Source organism: Pipistrellus hanaki, assembly GCF_964339955.1.
Source record: "Pipistrellus hanaki genome assembly, chromosome: 10".
In the NCBI taxonomy this organism is placed as follows: domain Eukaryota; kingdom Metazoa; phylum Chordata; class Mammalia; order Chiroptera; family Vespertilionidae; genus Pipistrellus; species Pipistrellus hanaki.
In genome coordinates, this window is record NC_140512.1 from 58,817,806 (window position 1) to 58,838,766 (window position 20,961).

At 36.4% G+C, this 20,961-nt stretch overlaps 1 protein-coding gene across 1 annotated transcript in view; it reads left to right on the forward strand.

Annotated features, from left to right (window-relative positions):
• The window catches only part of POT1 (protection of telomeres 1), a 60,712-nt gene that overhangs the window by 23,852 nt on the left and 15,899 nt on the right, over positions 1–20,961 (forward strand). The window contains exons 10-14 of the mRNA XM_084897673.1: positions 2,870–3,025; positions 8,379–8,548; positions 9,609–9,691; positions 16,698–16,754; positions 18,406–18,562. Of these exons, the coding sequence (XP_084753799.1) occupies positions 2,870–3,025; positions 8,379–8,548; positions 9,609–9,691; positions 16,698–16,754; positions 18,406–18,562 (623 nt within the window). The remainder of the gene's footprint in view (positions 1–2,869; positions 3,026–8,378; positions 8,549–9,608; positions 9,692–16,697; positions 16,755–18,405; positions 18,563–20,961) is intronic.

Consider the following 20,961-nt stretch of genomic DNA (forward strand, 5'->3'; position numbering starts at 1 on the left):
TTTGGCTCAGTGGATAGCGCATCGGCCTGTGGACTGAAAGGTCCCAGGTTCGATTCCGGTCAAGGGCATGTGCATTGGTTGCGGGCACATCCCCGGTAGGGGGTGTGCAAGAGGCAGCTGGTCGATGATTCTCTCTCTCATCGATGTTTCTAACTCTCTATCCCTCTCTCTTCCTCTCTGTAAGAAATCAATAAAATATATTTAAAAAATAAATAAATAAATAAATAAATAAATAAATAAATAAAATAAAAAAGTGCCATGAGACCCACCTAGTCTTTGTTTGCTACTCTCCCTGTTTAATCATGAATAGCTTTTGAAGAAGGCGATTGTCTGATATTATCCTCACCTACCCAGCCTAGGCAGGATGCATTTAAACAACACTGCTTCAGCCTTGCTCCTGTGGGTTTACTTCAGCTTCTGGCTCTTTGGACCAACAGTAGGGAAGGAATTGGATTGCAGTAGTTCTTGGACCAACATTGGGGTTTAGCATTATCATCATTTATACCTTGCCCATATTAAGGAATGATGAAGATAGAAATCTTTGAGTAAAATGTGAAGTTTTTGAAGTTGATAATAACACAGGTTTACATACACATAAAATACTCTGAATATGTAAATGCATGCTATTGGCTTAGTATTCACAAACAAATTATCATTTATGTGTGCCTAGTACTCACAAGATATGAAAACCCCAACAATAAACTATAAAGCTATTTTCACTAATAAAATTATTCAGTGACCTAAGTGGTTTAAAACTGTAGTAAAATATAGCTCTTCTACATATCAGTAATAAATAGAACAGATAATTGAACAAAAATCTTTCAATCCTGCCAGTGTGGCTCAGTGGTTGAGCATGGACCTATGAATCAGGAGGTCACATTTCCATTCCCCCAAAGTTAGGGCTACCTGGATCCCCAGTAGGTGGCATGTAGGAGGCAGCTGATTGATTCTCTTTTTCATTAATGTTTCTATCTCTCCCTCTCTTCCTTTCTGAAATCAATAAAAATATATTTTTAAAAAATATCTTTCAAAATCTCAAGGACAGTAAAATAAAGTTCAAGTAAGAAATATCTCAATTTCTGTGAAGAAAACTTTATTGAGGAGCTTTAAAGAAAACTCGAACTAATAAAAAGACTTTTGATTTTTTTTTCACTAAAGTGTTTTTAAATAAAATAAGATTTAAAAAATATATATATTTTATTGATTTTTTACAGAGAGGAAGGGAGAGGAAGAGAGAGTTAGAAACATTGATGAGAGAGAAACATCAATCAGCTGCCTCCTGCACATCCCCTACTGGGGATGTGCCCGCAACCAGGGTACATGCCCTTGACTGGAATTGAACCTGGGACCCTTAAGTCCATAGGCCGATGCTCTTATCCACTGAGCCAAACCAGTTAGGGCAATAAAATAAGATTTTAATTAAAATTACATTGTTGATTTTTTAAAATTGATTATAATTCTAAAGTTTATTAGAAACATTAAGTATCTAGGAATAAAACAAGAAAAGCTTGCCAAAGAAAGCTAAATGGGAACTCTATATCAGATATTTAAAAATGTTACAGTTATAGTAAGACAGATCAATGGAAAGGATTAGAAACCTCAGGAACGGTCTTATGCCTATAGTAATTCAAAATGTGATAAAAATAGCACATTGGTAAAGAAAGGTTGTTAAAAGTCTGATTTCTAGGCAATTAAAACTAGAACATAAAAGCAATATACAACACTGTGTCCTCTCAGATCCTTCCTCAATCGACTTGTGGATTGGTCTGTAAAGACATTTAAAATCACAAAAACAGTCTACGCAAAACAGATTCCAGATGGAGAATCATGTTTGTGCCATATGATATTACTGCTCCCCAAGTAATTGTCCTGTGTCTCTGAATTAGTTTGGGAACAACATCGCAATGAGTGACACAAACCCACAGTTGTTTATTAGAAACTTGCACTGTCACCGGCATTATTCAGTACTTCCTCTGTAACCTGACCCTGGCAGACATCTTCTCTTTAGAAATGTGGTCTTTTTTACTCAAATCAAACTCCTGACCTGCAGAGGCATTCCCACTGCATACCCTCTTACAGCACAGCGCGGGCTGGCTCTTGCCTTAAGGATGGGGCAGTAATTGCTGGCCCTGTGGCCTGTTCCCATCTTTATCTGAGTGCACCTTACATAGCAATCAACATCCCTTTTCCTTTTCCAGCACCATCCCTTTATTCATTTGTATTTATAACATCTAACGTAAGCCAAATAGTCCTGTCTGTACATTTAAAGGCCTTTTTCAAATCGAAACAAACTGAACAAACATTCCTAAAAGCTAGGAGTTTATACTTAAGAATATTAGCAGAAGTACTCATAAAAGTTTATATATGTAAGGTAATTATTGCTAAATTATTTGAAATAGTATGAAAGGTTTGAAACAACTCAAATGACCAATAAAGGGGTCATTGGTTTAATAAATTTGTGTGCATCCATACCAGGAAATAATGTGAAGCCATTGAAAATTGTATTTTAGAAAAATATTTAAATTGCCTGATAAATTTCTCAAGAATATATTAAGAAATGAAAAACAGAACATAATGCTAGTTTGTTAAAAAACAATAATAATACAAGACATAAATACATTGAAGAAAAAAGTATAAGGTACAACACTGTTTTTTCTATGGTCATAGTAGTTTGAGCTTTTTTCTTTACGTCTTCATATGTAGTCCTTTTACAGTCATAAAAAGGGTATACATCATATTTAAAGTATAGCAGATATTTGGGAGGATACATTTAATTACTTTTAAGTCATATTGCCAGCAAGTGGAACTCTCTTAGCCTCCACAGTTTCACAAAAAGGTCATTAAAGTTTGCTCTCCCCTCTCCCGGCAGGTATGGGATGGCACCAGGACCCCGTTTCCATCCTGGAGAGTCTGCGTACAAGACCTTGTTTTTCACGGTGATTTAAGTTACATCCGTCGGCTGCAGAACCTGGCAGTAGACATTTTAGTCTATGATAACCATGTTCAGGTGGCAAAATCTCTGAAGGTGATGTTCAATAACGAGCTGTTTTTTGTTTTGTTTGTTTGTTTGTTTGTTTTTAATAAGTAGGGTAAATCACATTTGTGGATGATATTTGAGGTCTAGAAATTAACTCCAAATTTATGTTCTTTAATATGTAATTTGTAAAATGTATGTTCATAATAATTGTTAGTGTACTAAAATATAATGGCTTGAACAGCTTCTTCAAAGTAAAGAATGTTTCCTAAATATCTTAAATCTATATGCACTATTACTATGAAAATAGTAAAGAAAAATTTTGTTGTGTACTATGTACTGCTTTAAAATGACAGGATTTATAAAATATTTATAAATTTAAACATTAACTTTGCTAATGAAAATCTAGTCTTTGTACATACTAGTTTAAGAAATTATTAATCCACCACTACCATCATACATTGTGTGTCTATTTGTGTGTGTACTGTACAGTCTTTGAGAATTTGCTCACTGTTTTTGGGAATACAGGTTAGGAAAACATACTGTTTAGATATGGTAGGTTTTGCTCAATAATAATACATTTTAAAGAATACTTTTCTTTGTTTTTTATATCTTACTTGCAAATGTTCTTTCCAGCAAAGAATAACATCATTAATAACAACAATAATATTATAGTACAATTTGTTAAGCACTTCATCTGTATTTAGCTTTATCCTGTGCAGTGGATAACTGTCGTCATTTCCATTATACAAATGAGAAAATGGAATCACTCAGAGAGTAAGCCCAAGAATTCACAGCTACTTGGTTGAAGCCAGTATTTGAATTTACACTGTCTGATTCCAGAGTATTTGAATTTACACTGTCTGCTTACACTGATTTCTTAACCAGTATAAAGAAATGATTGTCTTTATTGAAAATAGCTTTAGGGAGTTAGGTACACAGCTTACTCACACAAAGTTATACAACCAACTTACAGGAAGAAAACTGAAAGTGAATTGCAGTTTTTAGAACTAAATTTTAGTGCCCAGTTTTCCTTTGTAAATACAGGTTTTTGCTGGAGGAGGAAATATTTCCATTTGCACATTGTGTTGCAAATAAAGCCCACTCAACCCAAATCAATAAATTAGAGTATGTCAGGGTCCAGGATGGTGATAACTACTACACTTTCTTATTCCTTTATGTGTGTGTATATATTCACGTTCTGTCATATTAGAGAAAATTAACTGTGGGAGTAGATCTTTGATGCTTTTCCCTAATTTTGTCTACATTGATTTGTTTATTTTTAAAAAATGTAATGTTAAAGCTAGTGCTAAAATCTTTTAAAAATATACATTTCTTTTATAAGTGAAAATGATTTACATTGTAGATCTGTTTTTAAATGCCCTATCTTTCCCTATGCTGCTTCTATAATATATGTCTTTCTGTTCCCCCTCACTTGTCCTGACTTCCTTATTCAGGTCCTGAGCAGCACCTAGTACAGTGCTTTCCATGTAGTAAAGGATGAAAAAAAAAAAAAAAAGTATTTACTGGTAAATGAGTGAATGAGTATGTCCTGTTGAAAAAAAATTTTTTTTTTCAGTTTTCCCCTCTCCCTTTTTTGTCTGCTTCATCTCAGCCACTAGAGTGTGCTGTGAGCACACAATTAAATATTGAGCACTAAGAGTTTTTTTTCTGAAGATATGACATATTTATCTGCAGTGTAATAGAAAAATGAGGATTTTTCTGTGTATAAGTAATATAACTCAAGGCTTTTATTAATGTACATTAACATCACATTTTAGTTTTTCTGAGACAACCTCTATATCAACCATTTCATATTAATTTAAGAAATCAAGACAGATAACATTGATACAAATGAATTCTTATCAACACTTGGAGATAACTACTTAAAATTCCATTTCTGTACCAAAATACATGGGACACATTTTTGCTGCATAGATACAGTTAAAAAAAAAAAAGTGTTTTTGTGTTTTGTTTTGTTTTTAATAAAGAGGACAATTAAAGCAATTATAAGATAAATATAATTAACTTCTATTTATAACACACATATATATATATATATATATATATATATATATATATATATATATATATATATTTTATTGATTTTCCACAGAGAGAAAGAGAGAGGGATAGAGAGTCAGAAACATCGCTGAGAGAGAATCATCGATCAGCTGCCTCTTGCACACCCCCCACTGGGGACGTGCCCGCAACCAAGGTACATGCCCCTGACCGGAATCAAACCTGGGACCTTTCAGTCCGCAGGCGGACGCTCTATCCACTGAACCGAACCGGTTTAGGCTATAACACATTTTTTACAGCATAAGTTACCCATAACATTTTTCAGATACTGTTACTTTTAGGTTATCTCATTGTCTAAGAATTTTACACAAACTAATATTTTAAACTTTTGTCTAGAAGTCAAAGCAGTATATATTCAATTCCCAGTCTTATTCTGATATAATTTCAAAATAATCATAAAACACATAGTAATAATTTTATTTAGCCTTCAGTGACTCAAGAGTTATAATTTGGACATTGTACAGATTTTTAAAAATATTAAAGTGAAATTCATAAGATTTTATAAGGAATCTTTAAATAATTTCTAAAGGGATAGTGATTTCTTAATGCCTATACTTGCTTTATTTTTAATGTTTCTACTTTAAAATTGCTTTTGTAACAATTTTTAAAGTAGTTTTTATAATTGTTTGGTTCTGATACCATCACTTGTATTTCTGGAATCTTATCACATTTCCGACAAGATTAAGTAATATTTGTCAATTATAATAGAGCATCTGGCATATTTCCTAGTATATTTAGTAAGCATACAAAAATACGATGCTGCCTCCAGAAGGAATTTCTGGAAATTACAATTTGTCATCTTTATTTATATAAATAAATTTTCTCTTGGTCTTTAAATTCTGTTTTATTTTGAAATATAATAATAGAGAAGATAGTATGATAAACATACTATCTTCTTAACATTTCTAAATGTTTTGGCACACTATATTTTAGGTACTTTTAATTTTCTAGAACTAAAACTATTACTGAACCTTCTTTGTATCTCTGCTTACTCTCATTTTCCTCCTCAAAATTCTCTTTCAACATACTCTAACATGTAGGCATGATTACCCATGTCTATTTTACTTTTATATGCTTTTGTCTGAAAAGTGTATATTATATATGTATCATTCTGTAATTTGCTTTTTTTCTTTGACATTATATTTTTAGGATTTATCTATGTTCATACATATGTTTGCATCAATACAAGACTGTCTTAATTGTTGTACCTTTATTTTAAAATGATACTCCAGAAGTCAAGACCCTGCTTCCAGTTGTCTTCAAATTTGACTTTTCTGTTAACTTTTATATGCATTTTTCAGAGCAGCTTTTTACATTTCATGAAAGACATTGGGGATTTTAATCTACACCCCATTGATTTTTAAAGATTATTTAATCAAGGGGAAGTTATCTTTATAATGTAGAAATTTTTATTTATGAATATGCTGTCTTCCTCCTTGTGTTTGGCCTTAAGTCCTTTGTGGGACTTTGTGAATTGTACTGATGTATTATGTATAGTAAAAAAAGAACCATCAATTATAATAAATGGTCAGAAAAGTCAGGAAAAAGTAAATAGAAATAGACTGTTTTATATTTTGTTTCAGTATTTCACTTTGGATAGCATAAGGAAAATCAGTTCTGTTTTTCCTTTACTTTCTTTTTGTGTTTTTCTTCTCTGACTACCCTGTTCCCCTGCCATGATGTAGATGTTAGTGGAAGAAGTCAGAGAAGAAAAAACTAACTGCCTTACCTCCTCTTCACAAAATCCATTATTGTATGGGAAAAGGACCCTTGTGAATGAAGGAGTAGCATCTGGGAGTATGGGTTATCCCCCCCTTACTTGTTCTCCCACTCCTCCCCTCCATCAAATCTAAAGGGTGGTGAGGAGAAATACAGTTAACTGAGACAGCAATAAGCAGAGATGGGAGACTGGTTTACTATCTCATCTTATTTGTTTACTAGAGGCCCGATGCGTAAGATTCATGCACTGGGGGGTGGAGGCGATCCTTCAGCCCGGTTTAGGCCCCACATCCCTCCCGCAGCCCAGGGCTCTCCCAGGCCGGGACCCCTCGCTTCTTACTGCCTGCCACCACCGCTGCTGCACTCTCCAACCATGATCTTGGCTTCTGGCTGAGCAGTGCTTCCTCTGTGGAAACACACTGACCACCAGGGGGAAGCTCCTGCATTGAGCATCTGCCCCCTGGTGGTCAGTGCATGTCATAGGGACTGATCATTCCAATGTTAAGTTGATTTGCATAGTAGGCTTTTATTATATAGGATTATTGATTTTGAGAGAGAGAAGGAGAAAGAAAAGTCGCCTTCCATTGGGGATCCAACCCACAACCTAGGTATGTTCCCTGCCTGGGCACGGAATCACTGCCTTTTGGTGTACAGGATGATACTCCAACCAGCCGAGCCACCTGGCGAGGGCTTCATCTTTTTTATACTCCCCCTTTTGTAGCTTTGCTGTTGCATAGCATTTGACCACTGTTATTCAATTCTGAACTTGAACCAAAAAAGGAGGATTGTAATTAAGAGTGCTGTTTTGTGCAAATAAATTAGATTTCCTATTTGGTAACTCCTGTGTTTATAACTCCTTATAAAAATAAATGTGATTTAGGTTATATGGTTTCTTCTTTTGGTGGGTGTCAATTTCTTTGACAAACAACCTCCATCTGCCTCATTTTATGTCTTCTAATACATTAAAAGCATAGCAAACACTCTATAATTGAAGGTATTTTTAAGTTTATGCTTAACAAAATTTAACCATAGAAATTAACTATAGAACATTTAATTCCAAACTACAATTGGTTTAATCTAAAAGTTTTCATAGAACTTGTGGAGTAGGGGATGTATTATTTTGATACAGTAGCAGATTTTAAATTATTTTATAATATTCTTATAATGAGTGTTTTAGTGATCAGATTTAATTAAATCTTACATTAAAGTAGTTAAAAAAGGTTATTTTCAGGAACCTTAATCAAATAGGCTTATTAATCAAATAGAGGGCGTAGGCTTGATTTAGGTCATTTATCAATGCTAAGACTCAATCTTTCATACTTTAATATCTCTGAAGTAGAAATATGACTTATTTTCAACATATATTTGTTACACATACTTTTCTATATACACACACATTTTGGGTTTGATATGGTGTCACTGGGGCTGATATTCAGTACCCAACCTACCAACATAACAAACCAGTGTCTTTTCTGGTATATTATTGGCCTTTCTTAAAGTGCCCTTGGTTGTTGGTCTGTATCCCATATGGTTGTTAAATAGTTTGAGTAATAGAAATTGTTTGATTTTTCTCCATTTTTTAAAAATAATAATCTCTTTTTAGGTCGGAAGCTTTCTTAGAATTTATAGCCTTCATACCAAACTTCAGTCAGTGAATTCGGAGAACCAGACAACATTGCTAGCTCTCGAGTTTCATCTCCATGGAGGTACCAGTTACGGCCGTGGAATCCGAGTCTTGCCAGAAAGCAACTCTGATGTGGATCAGCTGAAAAAGTAGGCTTATGAGACATCCATTTAAAAATTGTTAATAAGGTATCAATAAGCAGATTTTCAAGATAATACCGCTCTTGGAGGATAAGGGGGAATCTAAAAGGTTCCTTGTGATGGATCCTCATAGTCTTCTGTGGCATTATCCATTTTTTAGTGAGATGAACCAAATGAAACAAATCCAGTGATCATAGGTTCAAATAGCTTAATAGCAGAGCTGGGGATTTAGTCTGAGGTTTCCACTTAAATATGTATGTCTGTTCATCTGTTCTTGCACATATGCTCTTCTGCCATTTGCCACGTTTTCCAAGGACAGCAACAAAGAATGGAAACTGGAGCTTAGCCCAAGTTGGAAAATTGTGTACATATCTAGCATTCCAAATGTACTTAATCCTGCTAGGAAAAAAGTGGCCTTTCTAAAGCGCCCGTTGCTGAAAAAAAATAGGGAACAGAAGTGTTTTAGGGTATCATATTTTTAAAACTTTTAGATGTTTCCAGAAAGTGAGTAGTACCCTAAGTCCTGCTAGATACATGCAGTTCTTTTTCCTGATGTGTGTCTAGTTCTGTACAGAAACTTTTTGACCAGTATTCTAGAGAAATAAAAGTAAATCTGCATATCCTCAAAGAGATTTAGAAAATATCCCAATCAGTACATTGAAATGATGTAGATATTTTTTTAAATATTAAAATATTGAAGTCAATTAAATTAGCTATTTTAATAATCTTATATGAGTTTCACTGCTTTATCATCTTATAAGATTTTACTTTCTTGGATCTAGAGTGAGATTGTTCTAAGAATGTTATTCTTTAAATTACCAACTTATTTTTGTTCACAATATTTCACCATCCCACTGCTACACTTGTATCTTCCTAGACTCAGTTTTTTGTTTTTTTTAATTTTGAGGACCCTTGGAACTCCAGATATATAGACCTTCTACTGAGAAAAGCATACACACACAGAATTTTTTATGCAATTTTAGTGAGGTCTTGGTTTCTATGGGTAGAGCTAAACTGATCATATTAACTTTGTTTCATGTGATTTTAACTTACATTCTTCCAATTATAGAGCTTTAGAATGTGCAAGTTTGACAGCCAATCAGAGTTCAGATGGTATCTGTCAATCAGAATGTGAGGACAGCTTTCCAACAAGTAAGGACAATTTTTAACGATCACAGTTTAATCTCTGCCAAGTAAAATGGTTTTATCAACATTAATCCTCTGTTTTAATATCTTCTTATATCTGTCTCTTTTTTTGTTTTAATCCTCACCCAAGGAGTGAGATTTTTTTTATTATTATTGATTTTTAGAGAGAGTAGGAAGGGAGGGGGGAGAGAGAAGAGTGAGAGACAGAGATAGAGAGATAGAGAGAGAGAGAGAGAGAGAGAGAGAGAGAGAGAGAGAGAGAGATATGATGTGACAGAAACACATTGAATGGTTTCCTCCTACACATGCTCCAACTTATTTTGTGTCCTATCTTTGAGAATATTTCATGTGCACTTGAGAAGAATGTATATTTTGCTGCTTTGAGATGAAATGTTCTATAAATATCATTTAAACCCATCTGATCCTGTGTTCCATTTAAGGTCACTGTTTCCTTGTTGATTTTTTTGTCTGGAAGATCTTTGCATTGATGACAGTGAGGTATTAAAGTCCCCTATTATGACTGTTTGCTGTTGATCTGTCCCTTAAAGTCTACCACTGGTTTTTAAAAACATATTTAGGTGCTCCTAAATTGGGTACATATATGTTTATAAGGGTTATATTCTCTTGCTGGATTGATCCCTTTAGTATTATGTAGTGAACCTCTTTGTCTGTTGTTACGGCTTTTGTTTGGAAGTCTATTTTGTCAAAAATAAGTTTTGCTACCCTAGCTTTATTTCATTTTTATTTGCATGAATAATTTTTCCCTCCCTTCACAGTCAGCTTATGTGAATCTTTTGTTTTGAATTGTGTCTCTTTCAGAAAGCATATATATGGGCCAAGTTTTCTTATCCATTCATCTACTTTATGTCTTTCGATTAGAGCTTTTAATAAGTTCACATTTAAGGTTATTGTTGATAGGTACTTATTTATTGCCATTTTTTTATTTATGCTTATGTTCCTCTTCTCTCTATTTCTCTTCCTTCTTAAAGCAGTTTCTATAGCATGTCATGCAATGCTGGTTTGGTGGTACTGACCTCCCTTAGCCTTCTTTTTGTCAGGGAAGCTCTTTATTTTGCCTTTGAATTTACTAGTAAGATATAGCTTGCTGGATAGAGCAATCTTGGTTTCAGGTCATTGCTTTTCATTGCTTTGAATACTTTATGCCACTCCCTTCTGGCCTGACATGTTTCTGTTGAGAAATCTGCTAACAGCCTATGGGAATTTGCTTGTAGGTAACTAATTGTCTCTCTCTTGCTGCCTTTAAGATTCTCTTTTTGTCTTTAATCTTGGCCATTTTTTATGATGTGTCTTGGTGTGCATATCTTTGATTTCATCTTGATTGGGACTCTGTGCTTTCTGAACTTGCATGACTTTTTCCTTCAGCCGGTTAGGGAAATTTCTAGTCACTATTTTTTCAAATAGATTCTCTATCCCCTGCTCTTCTGGAAGCCCTATGATGCATATGTTAAGTTTCATGTTTTCCCTAAGTTCCCTTAAAGCAGTGGATGGCAACAGAGCCAAATATCAATAGTACAATGATTGAAATTTCTTTTGAGAGCCAAATTTTTAAAACTTAAACTTCTTCTAACGCTACTTCTTCAAAATAGACTCGCCTAGGCTGTGGTATTTTGTGGAAGAGCCACACTCAAGGTTCAAAGAGCCACATGTGGTTCAGGAGCCGCAGTTTGCCGACGACAGCATTAAAGTATCCTCTTTCTCTAATTCTTTTTTCTTTTTGCTGCTCTCATTGAATGATTTTTTTCTACTTTGTCTTCCAAATTGCTGATTTGATCCTCTGCTTTGTCAAACCTGTTGATTATTTCTTTTAATGTATTCTTTTTATCCGCTATGGTATTCTTCATTTCTGCCTGGTTGTTTTTCATAGTTTCTATGTCATTTTTCCTGCTGTTGAGCATCCTTATAGCCACTTTGAAATCTATATCTCATTAATTGTTTGTCTTCATTTCATTTAGCTTTTTTTCTGGAATTCCTTCTTTTCTTTTACTTTGGGTTTTTTCTTTGTGTCCCCAGTTTGGCTGTCTCTTTGTGTTTGTTTTATATAGTATATAGAACTGCTATGACTCCAGTCTTGGTATGCTGGCGTTCTCTAGTAGGTGTGCTGGGGGACCCCATGGTGCGGTCTCCTTGATCTCCTGAGCTAGTCACTCTAGGCATGTCTCTTGTGTGCGTTATTTGGGCCTTCTTTTTGTAATTAGGTCTTGATTGTTTTTGGCATGTTCATGTGTGGGATTGACTCTCAGGCTGGCTAACTGAGGCTTCGCCCTAACCATGGTATGTAAGCTGCTGTGCAGGTATAGTCTCGAGGTGTCTTCTTGGGCTCAGAACACAGTCTTCCAGATGACTGTGCTGAGTGCTCCAGGAATGTTTCTTATGGGTTATGTGTCTCCCCTGTTTTAGTTGCATCTTGATGACTGCTGTTGGCCAGCTAGTGGGTGGAGTTAACCCTTGAGGCTGGGTGGCTCTAAAGGTTAACCTCAGTCATCGTGTGAGACATTATATAGGGATGCCCTCTGAGGCAGAGTTGTTCCCAGCAGGATCTAGTGCCTGCCAGAATCTTCCTTTGGGTGTGTTTCTTGTGTGGCTGGTTGAGCTGAGCTCTGGTGTTTTCCGAATCGCACCACTGGCTGTATTGGTTCTGGGTCCACTTGAGTGGTGTTCAGATACAAGTCACTATCAGACATTGTATGTAACTGGTTTTGGTCTGTCTGTCAAATGCTACCAGGCTGTTTACTGTTTGCTTCTGCATCTACTGGGCCTGGGTTGCCAGAGAGGGCTAATCTGTATATACGGGCCAGCTTCCTGGAGCTCTGAGCTGGGGTCAGATAAGTTAAAGGTCGAGGCTCCCTGAGATCTGCATCCACCTGTTGGCTAATTTGCTCCCCCTCAGTGTTGCCTGGACTTCCTCCAGAGTCTTATGCAGAAAGGCTGTAGAGTGGGCCCAAGCTGGCTACGCCCCACTGAGCCTTCCACAGGGCTCAAGCTTGGTAGGTTGAAGTGGCCAGGTCAGGCGGACAGGGCTAATGGGTCCCCTAGTTTGGGGCAGCGTGGTCCGGCTCTCAGTGGGGAGAATGTGGTCCCTACTTCTGACTCATGCTGTGCGGTCTCTTCCAGAGTATTCCACTGTAGCTCCCCCAGGAGGAGTGTGTTGCTGGTTCAGGTAGGAAGTCCTCACTGTAGGATCAAGCTCAGCAGGACAGAACAGGGTCACTGGGACGTGGGCATCGAGATTAAAAAAGCCTTTTGGGGCAGGGGGGAAAGGGGAGATAGCACTAACTGTGCCGTGGGAAGTGAGTGCACTGCTTGCCTTCACTTAGCTCAGCAGCACACCTCCAGAGACTCCCAACAGGAGGCTCGGAAGGGGTCAAGCTATATGTCCCAGTTCTGAGTTGTGCTTCCTTCCCCCTGAAGAACTGAGCTTGGCAGGCCAGTGTCCAGCAGAACTTAGCAATGCAGATCAAGGCACAGGACTGGTGCCTTGTGCACCACCACCACCACCACCACCACCACCACCACCACCTCCCCCTCCACCCCCCAGCTGCAAAGCTGCTTGCTACCTATGACCCTGCCATGAGAGTCTTCCACTGGGGGTGGTGCTTGCCTGACCTGTGGGAAGGTGGAAAGGTTGGCCCTTGATCCAAAGCCCCTCAGTTCAATGATCGTCTGAGAGTCAGTTTATAGTGTCTCCAGAAGAAGAGTGCACCTCGGGCCTCTGTGGATGCAGCCAACAGTCCTCTCTGCTGGACTCAGTCTTGGCAGGGTGGAGTCACCAATATTTGGAGGACGGGGTTAGTGCACTTTTTCCAGCCGGTGCTCTAAGAATACAAGTGCTCGACCTTGGAAGATGGCGCCTGAGGGTGGTGTGGGATATTGACTCAGGACCCGCACCTCAGTAGCCAGCCTTCCAGATCTCCCTAGCTGTGCCCCCCAGATCTTCTCTTCATGGCTTCCCTGTGCTCTGAGTCTCCTCTCCCCTGCAGAGCCCTGGGTGAGTGCCAAAGAGTGAGCCCCAGTGCATTGGCCCTGGTGTTCTAGCAAACCTCCCTGCTCTTCAGCGGACAAAGTCCCACTTATTTTTGCTGCCAAATACTATGATGACTCTTCTTCCTGGCTCTGGTGCTCTGGTTTGGGGTCTCGGAGTGGTGCTGAGACCCCACTTTCCTCAGGGGGGACTTTTGCAGCCACGATATCCCTCCCACTTCTCAGCCCCTGCACCTGGGTGTAGGGACCAACCTTCTCCGGGTCTCCACCTTAACAGACTCAGTGTACGGTAGCTTGTTTTTTTTTCAATCCTTGGATGTAATACTCCTGTTCACGTGCCCTTCGGTGGTTTATTCAGGTTGGTGATTCTAAATTTTAGCTGTAAATCCAGTTTAGTGTCAGAAGGAGGTGTGTGTTGCTTTTTTCATCTACTCCACATCCATTTTGAACCCGGACACATAAAAGTTTATCATATACTTAATGGTCCTTTTTACTCCTTCTTTGAATTGTCAGCTCTTATCCCTTATCTGATTTCCTATTGGAGTCTTTATGGATTCTTTATCATTTTTGTTTATGAGAGACCATGTATATATTTTACACAGATTTTCTCATTACTTGACTATTTTTAAGTTTATGCCATTGTTTTTACTTCATGCAGAATAGCATTTATTAAGAAATCAGATAAGATTCATTGAAATTATACTTTCCCAGGTTAGCATGTCCATTTAAGTTCTCTTGTCATGGCTTCTTATATAATTTATGAGTAATGCTAAGGAAGAAGGACAAGTATTATACATGATGACCCTAAATTATAACATACTGTCCTATATAATAAAGGGTAATATGCAAATTGACTGAATGGTAGACCGATGGATTGCTGTGATGCGCACTGACCACCAGGGGGCAGATGCTCAACGCAGGAGCTGCAGGCCAACCTTTTGGTCTCTTTCTCCAGCCTGCAGACTCCAATTGCCCAGTGGTGCCCAGGGGGGGGGCTGGCTGCCACAGCTTGGGAAAATGGCCCTGATTGCTGGTCAGACCTAGGGGCCATACCTGTGCACAAATTTCATGCATCAGGCCTCTGGTTTTATACAATAGAATCTAAAGAAGAATAATTACAAAATATAGGTACTTTTTAAAGTGTTAAATTCTTCATTTTAGAAAGTATTATTAAAATTGAAATTTATTGCTCTGCTCACTACTTTTGCTTTCTTGTTGAATTAAAATTCTATTTTATAAAAGTGGTTCACCAAGTCATCCTATTAAATTTAGTAAGTTTGTTATTTTATCCACCCTTTCCTTTATTTCCTTCACATGTATTTTTCCAAAATAATGAAATTTTTAAACTTACAGAAAAGTTGAAACATTTTACAGTGAGCAGTCATATTCCCATAACCTGTTTCTCAAGTTAACCTTTTACTCTATGTGCTCTGTCATTTATCTTTCTTAACCTACCTATCCATATTATTTTTTGATTCAGATAAGTTACAGACTTTGTATACCTTCTAAACATTTCAGAATGAACATCATTAACTAGAGTTCAGTGTTTGTTTAGGATTCTTTTTTTATTTTTGAGGTACAATTATATGCAGTGAAATGTACAACTTATGTGTATGATTTCATGACTTTTCAGTAATACACAAATATGTGTAACCTAATTTCTCTTAAAATCTAGATAGAACATTATACTTATCACAGAAAGTCCCTTCATGCTTCTTCCCAGTGAATCCTCATCACTACCCCCATTCCAGAATTTTTGATTATTTTTCTACCTTATATTAAACAGCATCTCTTCTAGAACTTCAAATAAATAAAAAACTTGTACCCTGTATATACTATGTTTTTTATATTCATATTAGAAGCCTGGTGCACAAAATTCATGCACAGGTAGGGTACCAAGACCTGGCTGGCGATCGACCAATTGGGACCTTCCAGCTGTTGGCCTGGGCCTTCCTTCCATGGCTGCCAGCAGCTGGCCAGGGCCTTCCTTCATTCTATGCTGCCCCCTGGTGGTCAGTGCACATCATAGTGAGCAGACAAACTCTCGAGGGGACACTTTGCATGTTATCCTTTTATTTTATTTATTTATTTATTTTTTAATATATTTTATTGATTTTTTACAGAGAGGAAGGGAGAGAGATAGAGAGCTAGAAACGTCGATGAGAGAGAAACATCAACCAGTTGCCTCTTGCACACCCCCTACTGGGGATGTATTATACCCGCAACCAAGGTACATGCTCTTGCCGGAATCGAACTTGGGACCTTTCAGTCCGCAGACCAACGCTCTACCACTGAGCCAAACCGGTTTCGGCATCCTTTTATATATTTAGATTGTTGTATGTATCAATAGTTTGTTCCTTCTTAATGCTAATAGTATGAGATAAACATTTTTAAAATACAAATTTACAGTTGTATCACCTGCTTGTTTTTCTATAAGGTGGCTTTGGCATCTTTGCCAAAAATCAAATGGATATAAATGTGGATTTATTTCTGGGCTTTCCATTCAGTGCCTACTAATATTATAAATTAAGCAATTTTTCTCTTCACACTAATTTCCAGTCTTGCAGCCTCATTTCTTGAAAGAGTTGTGCTTTCCTTTGGATTGCTTTGCTGCCTTTATCAAAAATAAAATGATCATGTAACTGGTTTTATTCTGAGCTTTCTATTTAATTTTGTTGATACATTGGCAGTCTTTATGTCAGTACCATATGGTCTTAATTTAGCGAGTCTTTAAGTCTTGAGTATAAGTTCTCCAATTTTATTCTATGTCAAGATGTGTTCTAGATTCTTATATTTCTACCTCACTGTTAGAATCTGCTTGTCTCTTTCTACAGTTGATCTGCAATTTTGATTAGGATTATATTGAATCTACAGAGTAATTTGGGAAACTTCCCATTCCTTAACATGGCATATTTTATTATTTGTTTAAATTTTTTCAGTTTCTCTGCAATGTTTTATAGTTTTTAATGGATTTTAAAACTGTATAATTCCCTATTCCTTTTTCTTCCTATAGGCTCTGGATCAGTATCATTGTATGAGGTAGAAAGATGTCAACAACTATCAGCTACAAGTAAGACGACCATGTTTCATTTTTGAAATACGGAATAATTGTGAGCATATTAAATCTGGCCTTACACATATCAACAAATTCATTTCTATTAAATATTAAGAGCAGATATCCAATGACACAATTTATTGATTTAATGTAATCCCATCAAAATCCCAAAAACATACATATATTTATCTTTTATACTTCTACCTCATCCTAACTAGCATAAAATAAAACCCAAAAAAGAAATTCTCAGTTAATGATGGAACATGTCAAATATTGTTCAAAATGAGCATCAAAATAAAAATACTAATAGTGGAATAGAACTTATTGAATAAAGTAGAATCCACTAGCTCTTGTGGTTAGTAAATAAAAGAAAAAAACAAATGAAGTTGAATGGAAAACTCTTTAAACTTTTTTTTTCTTATTTATTTTTAGAGACTGGAAGGGAGGGACAGTGGGAAGGGGGAGAAAGAGAGAGAGAGAGAAACATCTCTGTGAGAGAGACCCTTAGATTGGTTGCCTCCCACAGGAACCCTGGCCAGGGCCAGGGATCGAACCTACCAGTAAGTGCCCTTGACCAGGAATCGAACCCCATGCTGGGTGCAGGGATGACACTCACCACTGAGCAGCACCAGCCAGGCCTGGGCGCTGTTATTAAAAATAGAACGGCCGCTAATGAATATGAAAGGAGTGATGAAGCTAGGAAAAACAAACACACACAGTTTGCAGCCGTAATAGTAATTGATTTATTTGTGAATCGCCAGTGTGTCCTAAACTAGTGGAATCTTTAATGTTTAATAAAATTGCGATGTTTATATTTTCCCAATTGCTTTCTTATTAATTAAAAAGGGTAAAAATAAATTTATAGTCAAGAAATCTGTTGAACAGCACCTTAACCAATAAAATTGAATCCCTAGGAAAGAAAACACTGATATCCTATGCCTCTTGCTATGATACATTGAGAAGGAAGGTCACAGTATTATTTGTATAGTAATATTCCCGCCACAAATGCATATTTTGAATGTGATCATGAGAAAAGGCAGGCACAACCAAATAAATGGCCTCTTCTCAAATACATCAATGTCATAAAAGACAGAGAAAAGCTGAGGAACCATTCTTCAACATGATAGGAGTCTAAAGAGATTTGAAAAGTAAATGAAATGCATGGCTCATGATTGGATTCTCAACCCAGAAATAAAATTCTGAATAAGAACATTATGAGAGGGCCATTGGAGAAATTTGAATAAAGTCTTTTGTATTGTATAAATATTTCAGTGTGTATGTTTTTGTGAAATACACACTGAAATATTTAGGGATAAAGAAGTGTGATGCCTGGAAATTATTCTCTAAGCATTCATATATATACATGCACATATAAATGAATTACGTATCTGTAAGATATAGGGTGTCCCCCAAAAATGTATATACACAATATCAACTGTTAGAATTTGCATACATTTTGGGGGAGGGCGGGGAGACACCCTGTATATGTGGAGAAAGAGATAGAGATAAAGACAGATGGAGATGATGATAAATGTGGGAAAATCGTATCAAGGTTGACAATACAATTTAATTAGATTTTTTAAATATATTTTCAATGAGATTCATGTCATGAGTATACTTATTATTCTTATAGATTATTCTACCTTAATCTAAAATTTCTTTATAGTACTTACAGATCATCAGTATTTGGAGAACACCCCACTATGTGCTATTTTGAATCAAAAAGCTCCCCAACGATATCGCATCCGAGCAAAATTGAGATCCTACAAACCCAGAAGACTCTTTCAGTCTGTTAAACTTTATTGTCCTAACTGTCAGTCAATGTAAGTATCTTCCATAATAACACAAGTTTCATTTCATAATACACATGTATATATGTTTTCAGACATGTCATTTTAAGTCCTGGAAATGAGTAAATTGTGTGATTCTCTGCATTATATTTAGATAAAATGGTAACATTTTTAAGAGAAAATACTAAATTCTTAGAAAGTAAATCCTTCTGATATTTCTTAGTAATAACAAAAGTAGGGGTTACTTTTAGATGTGAAATTCAATTTAGTAGCTCTGTCAAATGCAGACAAATAATAAACTATTAAAATATTTGGGGAGACTTACTCATTTGTCACAAAAATATTCTTAAAAATAGACCATTAACTACTATAATTCTTTTTATTTAAATTAAATTTATTGGAATGACATTGTTATTAAAATAAATGATTTTATGATTCTTAGAAAATGCTAAAAACTCCACCAAGTAACTTAGGAACAATACACAAATACAGTAAAGTTGCAGGATACAAAGTCAATGTACAAAAACCCACTGCATTCCTATATACTAACAATGAAATTTCAGAAAAATAAATGGAAAAAAACAATTCTTTTACATTTGCAAAACAAAACAAACAAAAAAAACCTAGGAATAAACTTAACAGAGAACATGAAAGACCTATTTACTGAAAATTATAAAGCATTATTAAAAGAGATTGAAAAAGACACAATGAATTGAAAAGATATTCCATGTTCATGGGTTGTAAGAATCAATATAGTTAAAATGCCCATATTATCCAAAGTAATTTATAGGTTTAATGTAATCCCATCAAAATCCCAATGAAATTTTTTAAAGCAACAGAAAAAAATAATCATCACATTTGTATAGAATTATAAAAGACCCCAAATAGTCAAAGCAACTAAAATTTTTAAATAGAAAAAGACTTAAGGTTAGTTAAATTTTAAAATAGGAACCCTTGTTGGAAATATTTCTCTCCTGTTTAATAATGACAGTATAGTAAATGCAATTTAAATTCTTGGTAGTAATTGAAAATTTCTCAATACCTTAAAGTCTTCATTCTAAACATCAATTATTATAATACTAGGGACCCAGTGCATGAATTTGTGCACTTGAAAGGAACTGTGGGCCATGAGGCTGCGGTGGGCACAGGGATAGGTCCCTGCCCATCCTCCATGCCCCTTCCTGGCCCCTCTGACTGTGATGCTCAGTCCCCTGTCTGTAGGCAGCCCCTCTCCCCCTGCTGCTGTTCCCACACACTTATGGCGCTGACGGCACAGAGCGATTGGGGCTGGTGCCAGCAGCAGGTGTGAGCAGTGGCTGCTGCCCCAATTGCCCCTTAGGAGCAGAGAGAGGTGAAGGAACTCTCAGGGGTGTTTGGGTCTGGAAGCTGTCGTTTGTACCTGCTGCTGATGCTGAGCAATTGAGACCAGTGCCAGGTGCCAGCAGCGGGTGCGGGCGGGATCACAGCACATGGGAGCAAAGAATTTTCAGTAACCACCATGGGCTCACCCTGATGACAGAGCCCAGTGCCCTGCCTTGGTCTGGCACCCCCACTCACTTGCTCCACCATCCCAGCACTATCAATGCCCACCATGTTCCATGTGCGTCCCCTAGTGGTCAGAGCACGTCATAGCAACTGGTTGTTTGGTTGTTCCACTGTTTGGTCTTTTTGCATATCAGATTTATATATAGAAAGAGATAAACATATAAATGTATAACACATTAGAATGAATGTGTACTTATTAGCTCAACAATTTTCCCTCTAAATATATGATGTATAAATACTATATATGCATCTCAATTATATTTGTGTGTTTATATATTGTTTGTGTTTACTAGTATGCCTCCATGGACACTAATATACATATAGTCCCCTCTAAAAATCTAAGTGTAATACTATTTTTAGAGATTTTTGATCACGTCTTCTTAACTGAAAGGGGGGGACTGTTTTCTGCCCATTTGAATTTTAAGTTATATATGTAATTAAAATATCAAACAGATTTTAGGTAGTTCTTGAAACATTATCAAATGATAGTTTGTCAAATTCTGTAAAATCACTTAACTTTGTGGGGGGGGGAAATCATCCTCTCTGATCTTTTTTTTTTTTACATAAATAAGGAAATTGCCTCACAAAGGTTAAGAGATATTACCTAAAGTTGCATAGCTGGTTGATTCCAGATCATGCCATTTCTACTCGGGCATACATTACCGCATGACTGAGATTTCTTAGGTGTTAAGTGGATTGAAGACAAGAAGGGGACAGCTGCATTTTCTTATCCCACTGGGAAGCTGAGCATTCCTTACAAAGGAGAACAAATTGGTGCTAGAAATAATTATAATTAAAAACTTGGATATCACAAAACCAGGCAAGAAAGTTGCTGGTGGTTAATGTAATTATTGATAAGGAGCTACTTAGCTATGAAATACAAATAT